Source organism: Xenopus laevis, chromosome 4L (genome assembly GCF_017654675.1).
Source record: "Xenopus laevis strain J_2021 chromosome 4L, Xenopus_laevis_v10.1, whole genome shotgun sequence".
In the NCBI taxonomy this organism is placed as follows: domain Eukaryota; kingdom Metazoa; phylum Chordata; class Amphibia; order Anura; family Pipidae; genus Xenopus; species Xenopus laevis.
In genome coordinates this window covers 45,145,933-45,162,502 of record NC_054377.1, presented here as the reverse complement: position 1 = coordinate 45,162,502, position 16,570 = coordinate 45,145,933, and the positions used below count along the sequence as shown (strand labels likewise).

The following is a 16,570-nucleotide window of genomic DNA, read 5'->3' as shown; positions in this document are numbered from 1 at the left end:
TCCAGTTTCCCATTGGGGAGATAGGATTCAGTCAGTTGAAAAAAAGAAAGTTAAATCTAAAAAGTTTGATTAGTACAGTTGTACAACCCATCTTTTTTGATACCCTATGATTGTGTGGTCTTAAAGAAGAACCAAACCCTTTTTATTAAAATCACCCACCCCTACCCTACATAGACCCCCCTCTCTGTTCCCTCCAGCCTAGGTGTTAGCCTGGGTAAATACCCCAAACTCTTTACTTACCCCTCGTTGCAGATTCACGGCATCAGAGTTCACGGGCACCATCTTCTTCTCTTCGGTAATCTTTGCAAAGAAAGCAGCGTGTCAGCGCAATTGCAGTTGGCACATTCTGCCGGTCCCGAACAACTGCGCATGCGCCAAAAGCCAGGGAAATTGCCGAAGCGCCAGAAGAAGACCCAAAGATTACCGAAGAGAAGAAGATGGCGTCCTGAACTCTGATGCCCTGAATCTGCAACGAGGGGTAAGTAAAGAGTTATGGGCATTTACCCAGGGTAACACCTAGGCTGGGGGGGAGCAGGGAGGGGGGTCTATGTAGGGTAGGGGGTTATAATAAAAAGGGTTTGGTTCTCCTTTAACGAGCAATAAAAAAATTGCCTAATTTTTGATTTCCATTTTTTGTATTTTTATTTGTCTCTTTAACCAGAGCCATGCCTTCTTTGTGATGGAATTAGCCCTTGGAAGAAGCCTTGAAGATGAAATCAGAGACTGGAGAAGATTTGAGATGCCCAGAGTAGTGTAAGTGGAACACTGGATGGACAGAACACAGACCATGACAACAGCACATTCCTAAAATTGCCAGAGACCCAACAAAACTAAGAATGAAAAGGATAGTTAATAATTATAAAAAAGTAGTGTTTAACTATTAGATTGATGTCATTATATGAGCAAATTAATACACGTGGTTATATCACATACTTTTCATTTCAATATTTTTAATTATTTTTGCTATACTATGTTCATATAGGGAGAAAAAAAACTAGGCACCTGTTTTGTGTGAGATCCTTTGTGTTTAGTTATATAGTGCACATTTGTAAATAATTAAATTTTAAAAAAAAATTATATTATGTATGAAAATTATTTCTGGTGGTTCTGACTAATGAAGCAATGAAGGGAGCAATTAATTGATATGTGTCCATTTTTCTTACCGGTAATAATTTGTTTAAGGAAAACTAGCCCTCATTTGGGACTTTGTCTGGTAAATTATGCTTTAATTAGGGAGTATCCTGTGATGTGCTCATTTTTCTTAAGACATTGTTCAACTCGTGAAAGTTTTTATTCTAATGATGGCTTTTTTCTGTGCTGGCATTCACCAGCGATAAATAACTGTATGTGCTACTAGTTTACACATCGGAGGATGCTGGAACAGGGAGAAGGTCAGCAGATGAACAAATACTAATGAGTATAGGTACAAACATTAAAAGGCAGTGACACACAGGCTATTCCAGGGCTTTATCAAACATGCTATTTCCATCTTTGACTGTGGTAACCAAAACAGATTTCAAAATCAGAGTTGTCCCATTCATTACTATGGCAAGCACCCAGACCGACAGATGCACTCACCGATTGGGCAATTATTATTTCAAAATGCTCAAAATACTGGATTTGTTAAGTAACAGTCTCCTGGTAACATAGTACTAAGTTTGGTTGAAAAAATACACATGTCCATCAAGTTCAACCTTTTTAAACCTATATAGAACCTGCCTAACCGCTAGTTGATCCAGAGTAAGGCAAAAAAAAAACATTTGAAGCCTCTCCAATTTGCTGCAGAGGGGTAAAAAATTCCGTCCTGATTTCAAGATGACAATCGTACCAGTCCCTGGATCAACTTGTACTAGAAACTATTTTTTATGACCCTGTATTCCCTCACTTGCTAAAAAGCCATCCACCCCCTTCTTAAATCTATGTAATGAGTCAGCCTGTACTCCCTGATTCAGGGAGAGAATTCCACAACTTGGTCTGTGCCCATAGGTCTGTAAATGGCTTGGGCTAGAAAACACCCAGAATTGCCTGGAGCACCATTGCCCTAAGTAGTAAATCTTATTCATCCCAATAATATTATAGACTCAATAATATTATCCAAATATCAGCCCTGAACAAGAGTAGCAACTATGTGATTCCTTCTTATATAATAAGAAGATTTAATAGTAGTGCTTTGTGTTGTTTGTTTAAATCCGAATCATTTGGAAATTAAGTAATTAGAAAAATAACACTAGGAATGAAAGAATGTAATATATTTGTTTTACTCAGTAATGTGCATCACAAGATATGGTATATATTTCTGTGTTAAAAGGTTCCACGCAGCAGAGATCATTTGCGGACTGCAGTTTCTTCATTCAAAAGGAATTATTCATCGGTTAGTATTATTATGCAAATGCTCCATTCTCTTTAATATCGTGTTTTCTCATTATATGTATATTCACATTTTTCTTAAGGGCAAAGCTCACCTTTACAACCTGCAATTTGATATTTGATAGGGTTTATATAGTACCAATAATTGTTCTTATTTTTTATCCTAAGGTTATTATACATTTGATTTATTGTCTCTAAGGCTCATGGCACACTGTACATTTCGACTTCTTTAGGAAAACAGAGGGAATAAAAAAATCCTTTCTTTTAGCAGCCATTTCCCTTTCATTTGAATGAGAGGTGTGCTCCCTATCAGCGACTGGGGATAGTGTCTGCAGTCGCTCACAGACTTAAATAGTTGCTGCCCAGTAAAGCTTTAGATGCCCTCTGATGTATTGTAAAAGATACAGGTATGGGATACATTATCCAGAAACCCGTTATCCAAAAAGCTCCACATTACAGAATGTCAGTCTCCCATTTGCTCCATTTTATCCAAATAATTACAATTTTTAAAAAAAATTCCCTTTTTCTCTGTAGTAATAAAACAGTAGTGTGTACTTGATCCAGACTAAGATATAATACATCTTTAACTGAAGCAAAACCAGCCTATTGGTTTTATTTAATATTTAAATGATTTTCTGGTAGACTTAAGGCATGCAGATCCAAATTAAGGAAGGATCCGTTATCCGGAAAACCCCAGGTCCCACGTATTCTGGGTAATAGGTCCCATACCTGTGCCAAATATTACTGATCCCCTGTTAGCTTCTAAACTCAGCCAGCCAATACTCAATAGTGGTTCCACAGGGAATCAATAATATTTCCTGTTTCCATGTTTTAGAGAAGAGGATCTATGTTCTTGTGCAGCAACTGTAAATATGTAAATTGTTTGACAAGAGATGACTCAGAAACCAGGCTATGGCATCATCATCATTTTATTCATATAGCACCATCAAGTTACATAGTGCTTTACAATATCACACAGTAACAATAGACAGTGGTCTCATACTAAATTAAAAAAACAAGGGTTACAAAGTGAAACAGTAGGATTAATGGGCATTGTGTTCAGTAGCTGACAATCTACAATGGTGCAGATGCTTATGTAAACATAACTTTAAAAACTATTTCATTAAATAGGTATAAAACCATTTAAAGCATTAACATTATTTGTTTGCATTTAAGGTGAACTTTAAAAAAATAAATACATTTCTAGTGCTTGCTAATAATAGTGCCATGTACCCTGCCATGACATTAATGACCATTCAAATGATCTGTATTCTCCCTTTTCTGATGCTGCATGGATTTCCCCGTTTTATACACTTTGGGTAAGTTGTACAGTGTGCCATTTTTTAAGATTCATTTTCAACATGCTGGATTTTATCATTTTTTTTTCAGCTCAATATATGGCTTAATTAATCAAACAGTTTAAGGCCTATCTTATTTATGAGCAGTTCTTAGGGGTCATTTACAAACAATGTATGAAAAATAGGCACAAATTATCTATGTCTTATCTGGGGGAGGTACAAAAGCTCCAACATTTGTATCATGGGCTTTTTAAAATGCCCCACTTATCCCTAACACATAACAGAAGGGAGCATAATTTATCTGCCAATATTCTGAACAAATAAAGTCCATCAAAGAAGATTATACCATGGTTGATTTACAGTATGTTGCATTTAGCAAAAGATAAATTAATAATATTGTCCCTGCACACTGTATTTTCCCCTAGATAATTATTATAAACCTGACCTGACTCTTCTTTTTACACTGTTTACTGCAACTCCTAATGCCCACATGTTTGATCCATATATTTATATTACAGAGATCTCAAACCAGGCAACATTCTTCTGGACAAACAAGGTCATGTCAAAATCGCTGATTTTGGACTTGCAGTGGACGACATCTTCGGAGACCAAACCATCGTTGGATATGCAGGGACGCCTGGATACATGGCCCCAGAGGTGAGAAACCCAATTCCAGTATTTACAACATCTGCCTACTAACAGGAATCAATATCCATTTCCAAAAATGCAATTTACAGATACAGGTTTTGAAAGTAAAGGTTGGATGTTATGAATAGTTTAATATAAATGAGTTACTTATGTGCATTTTTGCATTTGTAAATATGGGCCCACAATGTTTTATCTTCTAGCATGCATATCTTTATATGACCAACTGCTGATACTTGTAAGCGCAAGTTACTTTAAAGTTAACTTTAAATTTAACCATAGCCATTATTAATATATATATATTATTGATATTCTTATTAATTTTGTTTTCCAAAATGGACCAGCACTCCGAGCATTTCCAGTTGAATAATTTATTGTTACATCACTCGTGTATCCAACGTTTTGGCCCTCGTTGGGGCCTTTATCAAGGATAAATCCTTGATAAAGGCCCCAACGAGGGCCAAAACTTTTTATACACGAGTGATGTAACAAATTATTCAACTGGAAATGCTTGGAGTGCTGGTCCATTTTGAAAAATACATGTGACCAAGTAATATATATATATATATATATATATATATATATATAACAAGCATTATGAGGCAGATTTATTAAGGGTCAAATAGTAAATTCAAATTTCAAAATTCACACATTCAAATTTTAATCCCCCCAGTCGAATGTATATTCAAATATTCACCACCTAAAACCTGCCGAGTTCATGTACAAGTCAATGGCAGAGGTATTTTGAGCCATTTGGAGATGTTAATAGAGCTTAATGAAATTCAAGTTTCTTTTCGGGAGAAAAAATGGATTCGTACGAATCGAATATGATTTGAATTTTTGGGTCCGAAGCATTTCTTTGAATATTAGACATTAAATTTTTTACTTAAATAACCTTCCAGTCGTGTTGTGAGTATATTCGAATTAAAAAAAATTCACATGAATTCAAAATTGACAAACGGGCTTCTTAAAGTTGATCTAAATGTTATTTTAATTTCAAAAACAGTTACTCTGTAGAACTGTACTCTTCTTTCATCCGATAAGAACCACGTAGGGGGGGCATTAATATTGGTGTGAGCGCAGGTTTAGGGTGGTGGAAGTGTGGGGAGGTGGAGGGTACAATGCCAGGGAGAGGGCAGGCAGGGGAGATACACAGACTATAGGATAACATAGTATTCGCTTAGATATTATTGAAGCTTGATAAAAAAAATTTCTATTAAAGATCCTGCTGAAGAAGGAATACAATGCCGGGGTGGACTGGTGGTCCACTGGAATTGTCATCAGTGAAATGGCCATCGGCAGATCCCCATTTTACAGTGGCAATGATAAGAAGAAGATTTGGCATTCCACCATCCGTGATAAGCTTGAACTCCCAGACTGGCTGAGCGCAGAAATGTCAGATCTCATTCGAAAGGTGAGTATAATCAGTTGTATAGAGGAACTGTGAGTCTAAAAATACATTAGTGTACAGAAAACATTGTCCCTCACCTGTAAGAAAAACAGCACTGCATGATTCACTAAAACCCTATGATGTTGCTATTATTAACCATTTAAACCCAATGGAATATGGCTAATTTTGGCATTTTCATATATTTTAATAAAAGTCACATTTTATCAGCGCAATATGCAATTGTCAGTTACATGGACTTTCTCTCCTTAGCTCCTGAATAAAGATCCTGCCAAACGTCTGGGTGTTAATGGAAACATCCGAGAGCACCCTGTTTTTTCAACAATTAACTGGGAGGTGCTGGAAAACAAGCGAGTAGCACCACCTTTCAAGCTTACAAGAGTAAGTATATTCCCAAAATATGTAATGGGCTAGTGACACAACTTAATTTTTAACCTCCAAGCTATATTTCTGCAGGACTATTGATGCTCTCCTGTTAATTCAGCCTTTATTTTGCCTTCTAATAGCAACAGAGGCAAGTTGTAATTAATTGTATTAGTCAAATGGCAAGATTCTTATTAATAATAAAAAGAAGCAGTCATTGAAGTATTGGAGCTGGTTGTGAGCAATTCTAGGCTTCCGGAATGTAAGTATCACTAGCTCAGCATGTGCTGGTAGATCACAATTAACATTTTCTATCTGGGTCTCTAGGGTAGATGTAGGATGCAACAATAAAGCTGACAAGCAATGGCTAGCAAATCCTTATTAATAAATCTAAAGCAATAAAATATTTTTCTTTTACTATTTCATAGCCTTCAACGGCCCATTATAAACCTCTGGATGTATCATCATGTTCGTTCTTACTGTCCTGAACGGCAACACCTCATCAGGATACTGATACCATCTACTGGACATCTGCGTGAGGATCAACCACCATCTACAGCAAATGCCTGGCCATCGATTCCAGTACCACAAAGGCTCTTCGGCACTTCCATATCCTTTAAAAAAATATGCTAAGACCAAAGGGGTATAATATGCCGACTGGCTTGGGGGTGTATAGAAACAGCAGTGGATTTAAATGATAATCCCACTTCCCTAGATTGAGCACCCAACAAACAAATATAAGAAAACAAAATAAGGCTATACAGTAGGTAACAAAATAAATACATCAAATGGGGGTGTCCCTATACCCTCTTTAACTAATGGGGTCTTGCCTTGACCCTCCTTCCTTTGTTCCATGTGCAGTGCGGTGGGGGATAAATATAATTGCTGGGGTCCCTGGGAGGGTGGGTCCCTGTCTGAGGGTATTTGGTGCTCAACCAAAGAGGTATACTATGCCGGCTGGCTTTTGGTGTATAAACAGCAGTGGATTTAAATGATTACCCAGCCCCTTAGATTGAGCACCCTATTCCCTTTCACAGGGTAGGGGTTGGGATTTTCCCAGGGACCCCAGCAATAATATTTACCTATTGTGTAATGGAAGGTACATACAAGGTAAGCGAAGGGGGGTCGGGTATACATTAAGAAAAAACAGACTCAGTTAAAATAAAATGTGTTAAAGAATTTATTCTGCAACAGACTTTTTTAAAAATATTCATTGTACAAAATATCACGCCAACATAGATAACTAACAATGAATTAATACCAAAGTTTCAAAAAGAAGCCGAAATCAGATTTGCAAAATACAATAGAGAAAACACATACAAAATTAAATTTTACCTCTTATAGGAGGAGCGGTCAAATCTTGCACTGCCTGGACAGGCAGCAACAAACAACTGCAATGTTTTTACTCTGTTGCCAAGCTGTTGTGATCCACTTGTTTGGTGAAATCGAACACCAGCAACTAGAACTATTTAAAAACAGGAAACAACATAAGTAACATAATAAATAACATAATACATAAAGGAAAAACAAAATAAGGATATAGGTAACAAAAGAGATACATCAAATGCGGGAGTCCCTATACCCTCTTCTAACTAATGGGGTCATGCCTTGACCCTCCTTCCTTTGCTCCATGTGCAGTGGGGAAGGGGATAAATACAATTGCTGGGTTCCCTGGGAGGGTGGGTCCCTGTCTGAGGGTATTTGGTGTTCAACCAAAGGGGTATACTATGCCGGCTGGCTTGAGGGAGTGTATAAACAGCAGTGGATTTAAATCATTACCCAACCCCTTAGATTGAACACCCTATTCCCTTTCACAGGGTAGGGCTTGGGATTTTCCCAGGGACCCCAGCAATTACATGTTGTGTATACATAAAAAAAAACTGCATTTACATGTGTTAAAGAATTTATTCTGCAACAAAAAAAAATTTAAATATTAATTGTACAAAATATCACTCCAACATAGATAAGAAGCCAAGATTTGTTAAAACATTAATACCAAAGCTTTCACAAAGAAGCCACATCAGATTTGCAAAATACAATAGAGAAAACACATCAAAATGTAATTTTACCTCCGATAGGACGAGCTGTCAAATTTTGCACTACCTGGACAGGCAGCAACAAACAACTGCAAAGTTTTGACTCTGGTGCCAAGCTGTAGGATGGTTTAGGGCACCCTCCATTTCAGAAAGCCAAACTCTACTTTTTCACCGTTTGGCAGGTTATAAATTTAGCAACAATTAAAAGCTAAAATCTTCTCACACTGGAAACTAGCATTATGATCTAAGAGGCTTCATTTCAAGCCTCTAATATTATAATTAAATGCATAGAAAAATATATATAAAAACGCATAATTTCATACAAAATGTTCCATTTTCATGGAAACCATATGTGAGTGGTCATTATTTAATGGATACAACTTAAAATGGCTATATAGGAATGTTGTTTTGCACAAACGAAGCCTAGAGCATGAGGATGAACCACCATCTACTGCAAATACCTGGCCATCTGTTCCAATACCACAAAGGCTCTTCTGCACTTCCATATATAGAAACACCAGTGGATTTAAATAATAATAATCCCAACTCCCTAGATTGAGTACCCTACAAACAAAAATAAGAAAACAAAATAAGGATACAGGTAACAAAATAAAATCATCAAATGGGGGTGTCCTTATACCCTCTTCTAACTAATAGAGTCATGCCTTGACCCTAATTCCTTTGCTCCATGTGCAGTGGGGCAGGGGATAAATATAATTGCTGGGGTCCCTGGGTGGGTGGGTCTCTGTCTGAGGGTATTTGGTGTTCAACCAAAGGGGTATATTATGCCGGCTGGCTTGGGGGGGTGTATAAACAACAGTGGATTTCAATGATTACCCAACCCCTTACTTTGAACACCCTATTCCCTTTCACAGGGTAGGGGTTAGGTTTTTCCTGGGGACCCCAGCAATTATAACATTTACATATTGTGTAAGGTAAGATACATACAAGGTAAACGAAGGGGGGTCGGGTGTACATAAAAAAAAACAGGCTTCATTAACATTAAATGTGCTAAAGAATTTATTCTGCAACAGAATTTTTTAAAATATTTATTGTACAAAATATGGCAACATAGATAATTAACAATGAATTAATACATTAATACCAAAGCTTTCACAAAGAAAACACATACAAAATTGTTATTTTACCTCCAGTAGGAGGAGCTGTCAAATCTTGCACTGCCTGGACAGGCAGCAACAAACTGCCATGTTTTTACTCTGGTGCCAAGCTGTAGGATGGTTTAGGGCATCCTCCATTTCAGAAAGCCAAGCACACAGATCTATATACAGAACTGTACACCCGTACATAAAATGCTGGTATATCAGTCTCAAACACTTTCACTGCCACCTGTGCAATTCACCATTGGCATTCACAACTTTGGCATGTAAAGAAATGCTTTTATTTCATTGTAAGTAAATACACTTGAAATGAAATGGTGACAACATTTAGGAGGTTTCCTAAATGTACAAAAATTTGACTTAAAAGCAAAAGCCTCAGAATAATTAAGTTCTGTTCGGTAGCAAAACTAGCATAAGTATTAGGATTGACCTCAAACTTTACTTTGTCACCATTCGGCAGGTTATAAAATTAGCAACAATTAAAAGCTAGTTATACAGTATAAACATGAGAGAGTTTGCATGTTATTATTCATGTTAAATGAATATCAAATGCTTGATCCAGGGAATGTTTCCGATCGCCATTGGGGTCGGGAAGGAATTTTTTCCATCTTGAGGCATAATTGGCAATGGCTTCAGGCTGGGTTTTTTGCCTTCCTCTGGATCAAAACAGTGGATATATGATAATGTAATTTAAGTTTTATTTGTCACAGCAGCAGTAAGACCTTGCCAGAGTACTGCACAGGTAAATTCAGAAGAGGGAGAAAGGAGGTTCTCTCCTGTGACTGCACGGTGGACTGCTTGTGTTAGGTGACAGCCTGCTTGGATTTCCCATCATCGACACTGCATCGACTGCAGATGCAGGTCTGGCAGCAGAGCTGCTGAACTTCTCTCATGGTAGAAGATGCAGCTCCTGCTCGTAGCAGAGTTTGGGGCCATCTTCTCTGTAGGTAGAGGCAGCCTAATACTCAGTGGTGGATATAATAACATAGTGCTGATCTCAAAAGAGGAGCGGCAGAGCATAGTAGCGATCTCTTATGATATTCTGGCTTTGAATATTGCCTTTCGATGAGGCTGGCAAGGCCCTATTTATTTTATAAAATGTGAATAAAGGCTGTGGCCGTTTTCACCATTTCTGGCTCCTGGTGTTTCATTACAGTATGTAACAATGGGGTTCAATGGGATGGCTGAAGGCGAAGGGTCAATTGAGAAGTCCCCTTGTCATGTTGTTTTGCACACACATAGCCTAGAGCTGTGGCCAAAGATGAATGTTCTGTGTATAAATTCACCCAACCAGGATGAGTTCCAACAGGGGGAAAAGTGTGACCTGGAGCAGTGTTTCTCAAATTGTGGGGACAGACTCGCTTGTTCTCTTTAACCCAGTGGAAAGGGGCAACAGGCATGGCCTACACTAAAAGGCTGGCTGTATTCTTGATTATGATCATCCCCCTCCCATTCTACTGTATAGGGTATTGGAACCCCATCATTACATCGTTACTGATGCACAATGACTCCTTACTAAGAGTAGCAAAGTGCCATTTCAATGTACTTTAAAGTCAAATTGATTTAAGCCAAAGTTTATTAGAGATGTGCTAAATATCTAAAATGCATGCCATGTTGTGTAGTCAAAGAGATACTATTTAGCTGCTTTGTAAACTATCCCCTTTGGTGTCGATTGGTAAGCCCCTAACTCTTTAGTATTTGTGTAACCCATAGAAAAAAAAATTATTTATTGTGTTCTCTTTCTGCTATTAATGTTAGCAGCACAAAGCAGTTATATTTGTCAAGGAAGCATCATTATTCAGAAAGAAGATCCTATATGATCAAATGGAGTATAAAATAAACACTTGCTGCCTAAAACATGACTTTGTTCAGACATTCGTACTCTTGCTATTTTACTTTTGCAGACAGCTGCACCACTCTTTAAAACCACGGAGATCTTGTAATAATCAGCTAAGTGTAGTGTAGTTGTATATAACTAAGACTACAGAAAAGTGGCTCCCTGTGAGGAATCTGGAGCAGTGGGGCTCAGCCTGAAAGCCAGTAAGGGTGAGATTTGTTCTTGTATACACACGTGAAAGCCCAGCTTGAAGGACAATGAGGAGATTGTCAGGTCCTGATGGCTCTGCTTAGGGTTTTGCGGACCAAGGAGGAAGCAGCAGGCACCAAACACAGTTCACGGTATCCAAGTGGTAAAGAAGTAGCGAAGTCATATCCATTCAGAGGTCAGTTCAGGCAGCAAGGTTCTTAGTCCATATAACAGGCTGAGGTCATGATCAGGGATCAAAGTCAGAATGAATAATAACACACCCAGGAACACACAAGTTGAACCTATAAAGTCTGTAGGGCTCTGGTGTTTTCTAAAGGCTGTTTTTTGCGCCAAACTAGCTTGATGATGTCATGCACTGATGTTGCACGTTGACACTGTACGCTTTGAAGCAAAGGCGTCATGACGCTGAGCACGTTTTGATGCATTGGTGTCAGAACGCTCCATGTGTCGTCTGGGCTACGCCATCTCGTCAGCGGCGCTGAAGCAGAGATCTAGGGTGGATACTATGCTAGATAGTCTAGGAACGATGGCTGAATGATACACAAATGTTTTCCTATAGTGTATATCTGTAACCATTTTATGTTCTAAGGGAGGACCCTGGCTAAACGTTGGACCTCCAAGGAGGCTGAAAATGAAAAAGTCAAACAACCACTGTTATACACTGTAAAACTAAGTAACTACCCAGTTTTCTCTGGGCATAAGCAACTGCTATTAAAACTCCAGTGGCTGAGGAATTGCTGGTCTCTATAACAAAGAAAGGCTTTTATTGGACAGCTAGAGGCACTGTAAAATATGTATTTTATTTTTAAAATATATTTAAAATGTAAATTTTTTTTTAAAAAAACTAAGGTTAAAATATAAAATTTTACTTCAATGAGGGGTTATTTTTTAATATAATCTGTGACTACTGCTAATTCCTGAGCCCTCTATGGCAAACTCTGGTTGGTACTGTTGGTATGGTGTAATTATGTTAGATTTTCCAGCAAGAAAACACATTGGGGCAGATTTAGTAACCGGCTATAAGTCCAGCGTCCACTTCGCACCCAGCGCAACACTTCGCCAGGCCAAAATTCAATCAGACAACGCTAATTCACTGAAATGCGGTGTTTCGTCTCGGGCGTTGAATGCTGGTGACTATTCTCTAGCGTTACTTCGACAATGCGAGCATTTGATAGTGTAGATGCGCTTTGATAGGGATCTTGCTCTCGATTTGCATAAGGCAGGAAATGTAAAGTTCTATGGATGTCTTTATGTTAAATGTTGGTGCATATACTGCACCCTCGCAACCAGAGAGCTGCTAAACAAAAAGCAAAATAATTTAAAAAAAACACAAATTGCAAGCAGTCTTCGAGGATAAATGTCTAAATGATTTACCCCACTAAGAAGCCAGGAGCTGGGAGCTAGGGTCAGTGCATACCCTTCCTCCAAAGCCCCATCCACTGAAAGGATCCTTGGTTCCAGACTAAAAAGTGGGGTGATATATTTTAAATTATACCCAGAACCACCATCATAAACTCAGGAAAAGGAGGAATAAGTGGCATGCATCACTGGATAAAAGGAGTTTTTTTTTAATATAATTCCAAAAACCCACCACCCACACAATGCCCAGACTGCAGATGACACCCAATTACATTTCATGTTTGTAAATGGATGGTTTTTAAAATAAACCCATTTATTTTGCCATATAGTTCCGTACACTTGTTATTATGCCATCTGCCTTTAGAACTAGAAAGGCAGATGACATAAAATGCTTGCCTCTTTCATTGAGGCAAGCATGTTATAATTGATATTTTAATGATCACATCTGCATTAGATACATAGAACACAAGGGCTTGCTAAACATCAGCTATTTCTCAATGTCACAGGCCATGAGACTGTGTTAAATCACCATGGGAATATAATGATTCAGTTTGTCAGGTAATCAACACAGATTATACGGTAATGTGTGTTTTCACGTATGACAGGGATATATTAGTTAATATCTTTGGCCTACTAGCAAAGGGTTTTCGTAAATTGTGTGTATTATATAACTGTCATGTATTTTGCCTTAACATTTTTTGTTTAATACAAACAAACAAACAAAAAGATTTCCATTACTCATAAAAATAGCTTTAAAATCAGGATGAAAGTATTGGTTTCTTGTAAAAAATGATTACTTTGTATTGCTGGGGAAATATCCTTCTGCATTAAGCCTGCATATATCAGAGAGCTCAGCTCGGCCAGAGCATTGCTGGTGTATTAACATAGGTGTAATTATTGTACACTGCTATCATATGCATTGACCTATATCAGATTGACAATACCCATTGTAATCTGCCTGCAATGTTCTATGTCGAATTGGTATACATGAAATGTTATACTGAGCTTGTCAACAAAGCCACCTGTGTATGTTGTTTTTTGATTCCCTGCATCCTGGTAAGGTGGGGGGGGTTAACGCTCAGTAATAAGGTGTGGGGCAAATCTGACCCATTTCGCTTTGCCGAAAATTCATGAAATGGTGAAAAAAATTTTAGGACGTGTGACAATTTTTTTCACCCATTGGAGTCTGTGAACAATAACAATGGTAGAGTGCTTCCACCCCTGATCATGTTCCCTTTGTGGTACCAGGTGCTACACTGGGGGACCCACTCCTGCCATACGGGTCATACAGGTACATAGAGAAATTCCAGTGTCCCACTGGAATTTCTCTATATACCCCACTGGAGTCTGTGGGCATCATTTTTTCGTGAAACTTGGTGAAAATTCAGCTCATCACTCACTATCATTTGTTCCTCAGGATTATTTTCAGTGTTCCACTCTGTCTTTCTGTTCTATTTGCCACTTTACTTTTCCCAATGTTATTCCAGCCCTAAAAATAATGTTTGCCTAATAAAAGAAAACATAATTCTAAGCAACTTTGCAATATACATTAATTAAAAATTTTAAAGTTGGCCATACACGGGCAGATTAAAGCTGCCGAAATCTGGCTTTTTATTTTGGGGTTGACTTGCCCTTTAACCCACATGTACTTGTATAATGTCTGAAAGAAAAAGCCAATGTAACAGGCTGTCAGCCATGACTGATAAACCTATTATTGTGGATCCACTGGGGGATGCTCCTGAACCAAGTTACTGAGTCCCCAACAAGAGTCAAATAAAGACCCATCTCTATTCTGCTCACATATGCTAGAAAATCCATAACGCTAAAATGGAAATCGTATTCAGCTCCTAACATAATTAACCAAGGAATCAAATAAACCAATGGATACTCATGTTTAAATTATATGCTATGAGAGGGTGCCCTGACACATTTACAAAAATGTTGGTCCCCTTGGTTAGACAAACAATTTACTAGATTAAATAGGCCCAACTATGGTTAAATGGATTCCCCCTCGCCCACTATTCGTCACAAGATAAAAATAAAGCTCTGGTTAAATAAAAAGTGTGCTCTCTTATGAGTTCTTTAATCATAAGGGCAGTCTAGACCACAGGGGTCATTCTTGACCTCTGGGAGCACAAGAGCACAAATCAAAAACCCATCTCTCCATTCAAAGTGAGTACACTCCAGACCTGTCCTGACTGCCTACCAGTCTGAATGACATGCAAGGTACAGAATGGGAGCAGGGAATACCTATGTGATATCCTATATACTAACCGAAGGCCTATCTATGTCCCGAGTGGAGGGGAGGCAGATGCGCACGCAACTTCGGTTAGGATCTATGAGATGCGCGCGCAACTTCAGCCGAAAGACATAGATGCGGCCTTCGATTAGCAGATGTGCTGGAAGGTTAGGATCAGAACAGGTTAGGATCGGGGAGGCAGATGCGCTGGAAGGTTAGGATCTAGGGAGGCAGATGCGCTCACCGTCTCCTTCTGCCTCCCGCCGCCTCTTCTTTCCTGCTCACTCAGGCGGCGACCGCTGGAAGGTTAGGATCTAGGGAGGCAGATGCGCTCACCGTCACACTAGGGGAACCGGTTGCGTACCTGCACGAAAGTCTGTATAAGCGTCGGCCATCTTGCTACTCCTCTGCGACTTTGTCATCCGCCCACTGCCAAATCCGCCCACTAAAGTCTGTATAAGCGTCGGCCATCTTGCTACTCCTCTGCGACTTTGTCATCCGCCCACTAAAGTCTGTATAAGCATCGGCCATCTTGCTACTCCTTTGCAAGTTTGTCTAATGGCGGCGCTAGCGTCACTCTAGGAGGGGAACCGGTTGCGTACCTGCACGAAAGTCTGTATAAGCGTCAGCCATCTTGCTACTCCTCTGCGACTTTGTCATCCGCCCACTGCCAAATCCGCCCACTAAAGTCTGTATAAGCGTCGGCCATCTTGCTACTCCTCTGCGAGTTTGTCATCCGCCCACTAAAGTCTGTATAAGCGTCGGCCATCTTGCTACTCCTTTGCAAGTTTGTCTAATGGCGGCGCTAGCGTCACTCTAGGAGGGGAACCGGTTGCGTACCTGCGTGGGTGGCCATTTTTAGCAAAACGGGCTATATTATCTCCAAAAAATATTGATGTTGACATGATAAACAACCAAGTGATTGCATTACTTCCTGGACAAAGCTGTGTCTTTCTGAGTACTGACTGTATTGATTCTGAAGACGAAAGTGAGAAACTTAACTTCCCATTAGAATATTTAAACACTATCAACAATGCTGGATTACCACAACACAATCTTATACTCAAAGTAGGAACAATAGTCATGCTGTTAAGAAACCTTAAGGGTAGGGGCACACGGCGCGATTTCGCCGCGATTCTGCGCTAAGCGAGTTGTCGCTGCGTTTTTTAAGCCGAAATAGCTTTGCTAACTTTGGCGCTGGCGTCAATGCAAATCGCGGCAAAATCGCTGCGCTAATTCACACGCGGCGATTCGTTTTCTATTGTCGTCCGAAGTTGCCTCGCTGAGCGTTTCCGGGCGACAGTAGAAAAAGAATCGCCGCGTGTGAATTGGCGCAGCGATTTCGCCGCGATTTGCATTGACGCCAGCGCCAAAGTTAGCAAAGCTATTTCGGCTTAAAAAACGCAGCGACAACTCGCCCAGCGCAGAATCGCGGCGAAATCGCGCCGTGTGCCCCTACCCTAACACTAAGCAAGGTTTATGTAACGGTACACGGTTGGTTGTGAAGAGCATGAGACAAAATGTTATCAAGGCAGAAGTGCTTACAGGATCCCATAGCGGTGATACTGTTTTGATTCCCAGAATTGACCTTACCAGTTCTGACCAGGAATTACCTTTTAAACTTAAACAACGACAATTCCCCATTAAGGCTGCATTTGCCATGACAATCAACAAATCACAAGGACAAACA

General features: G+C 39.3%; 1 protein-coding gene across 1 annotated transcript; it reads left to right on the top strand.

Annotated features, from left to right (window-relative positions):
• The first annotated feature begins 651 nt into the window (after window positions 1-651).
• LOC121403143 (protein kinase C theta type-like) lies at window positions 652-5,757 on the top strand. The gene is made up of 4 exons (XM_041591035.1): window positions 652-753; window positions 2,309-2,371; window positions 4,184-4,322; window positions 5,533-5,757. The coding sequence occupies exons 1-4, from the start codon at window positions 680-682 to the stop codon at window positions 5,755-5,757; spliced, it is 501 nt and encodes a 166-aa protein (XP_041446969.1). The 5' UTR covers window positions 652-679.
• Window positions 5,758-16,570: the final 10,813 nt, after the last annotated feature.

Bases quoted from the DNA above. Each gene is read 5' to 3' on its own strand.
- LOC121403143 (XM_041591035.1), top strand. From the start codon at position 680: ATGGAATTAGCCCTTGGAAGAAGCCTTGAAGATGAAATCAGAGACTGG. The intron at 754-2,308 runs GTAAGTGGAACA...CTGTGTTAAAAG, and splicing joins TTTGAGATGCCCAGAGTAGT to GTTCCACGCAGCAGAGATCA. The intron at 4,323-5,532 runs GTGAGAAACCCA...TTTCTATTAAAG, and splicing joins CTGGATACATGGCCCCAGAG to ATCCTGCTGAAGAAGGAATA.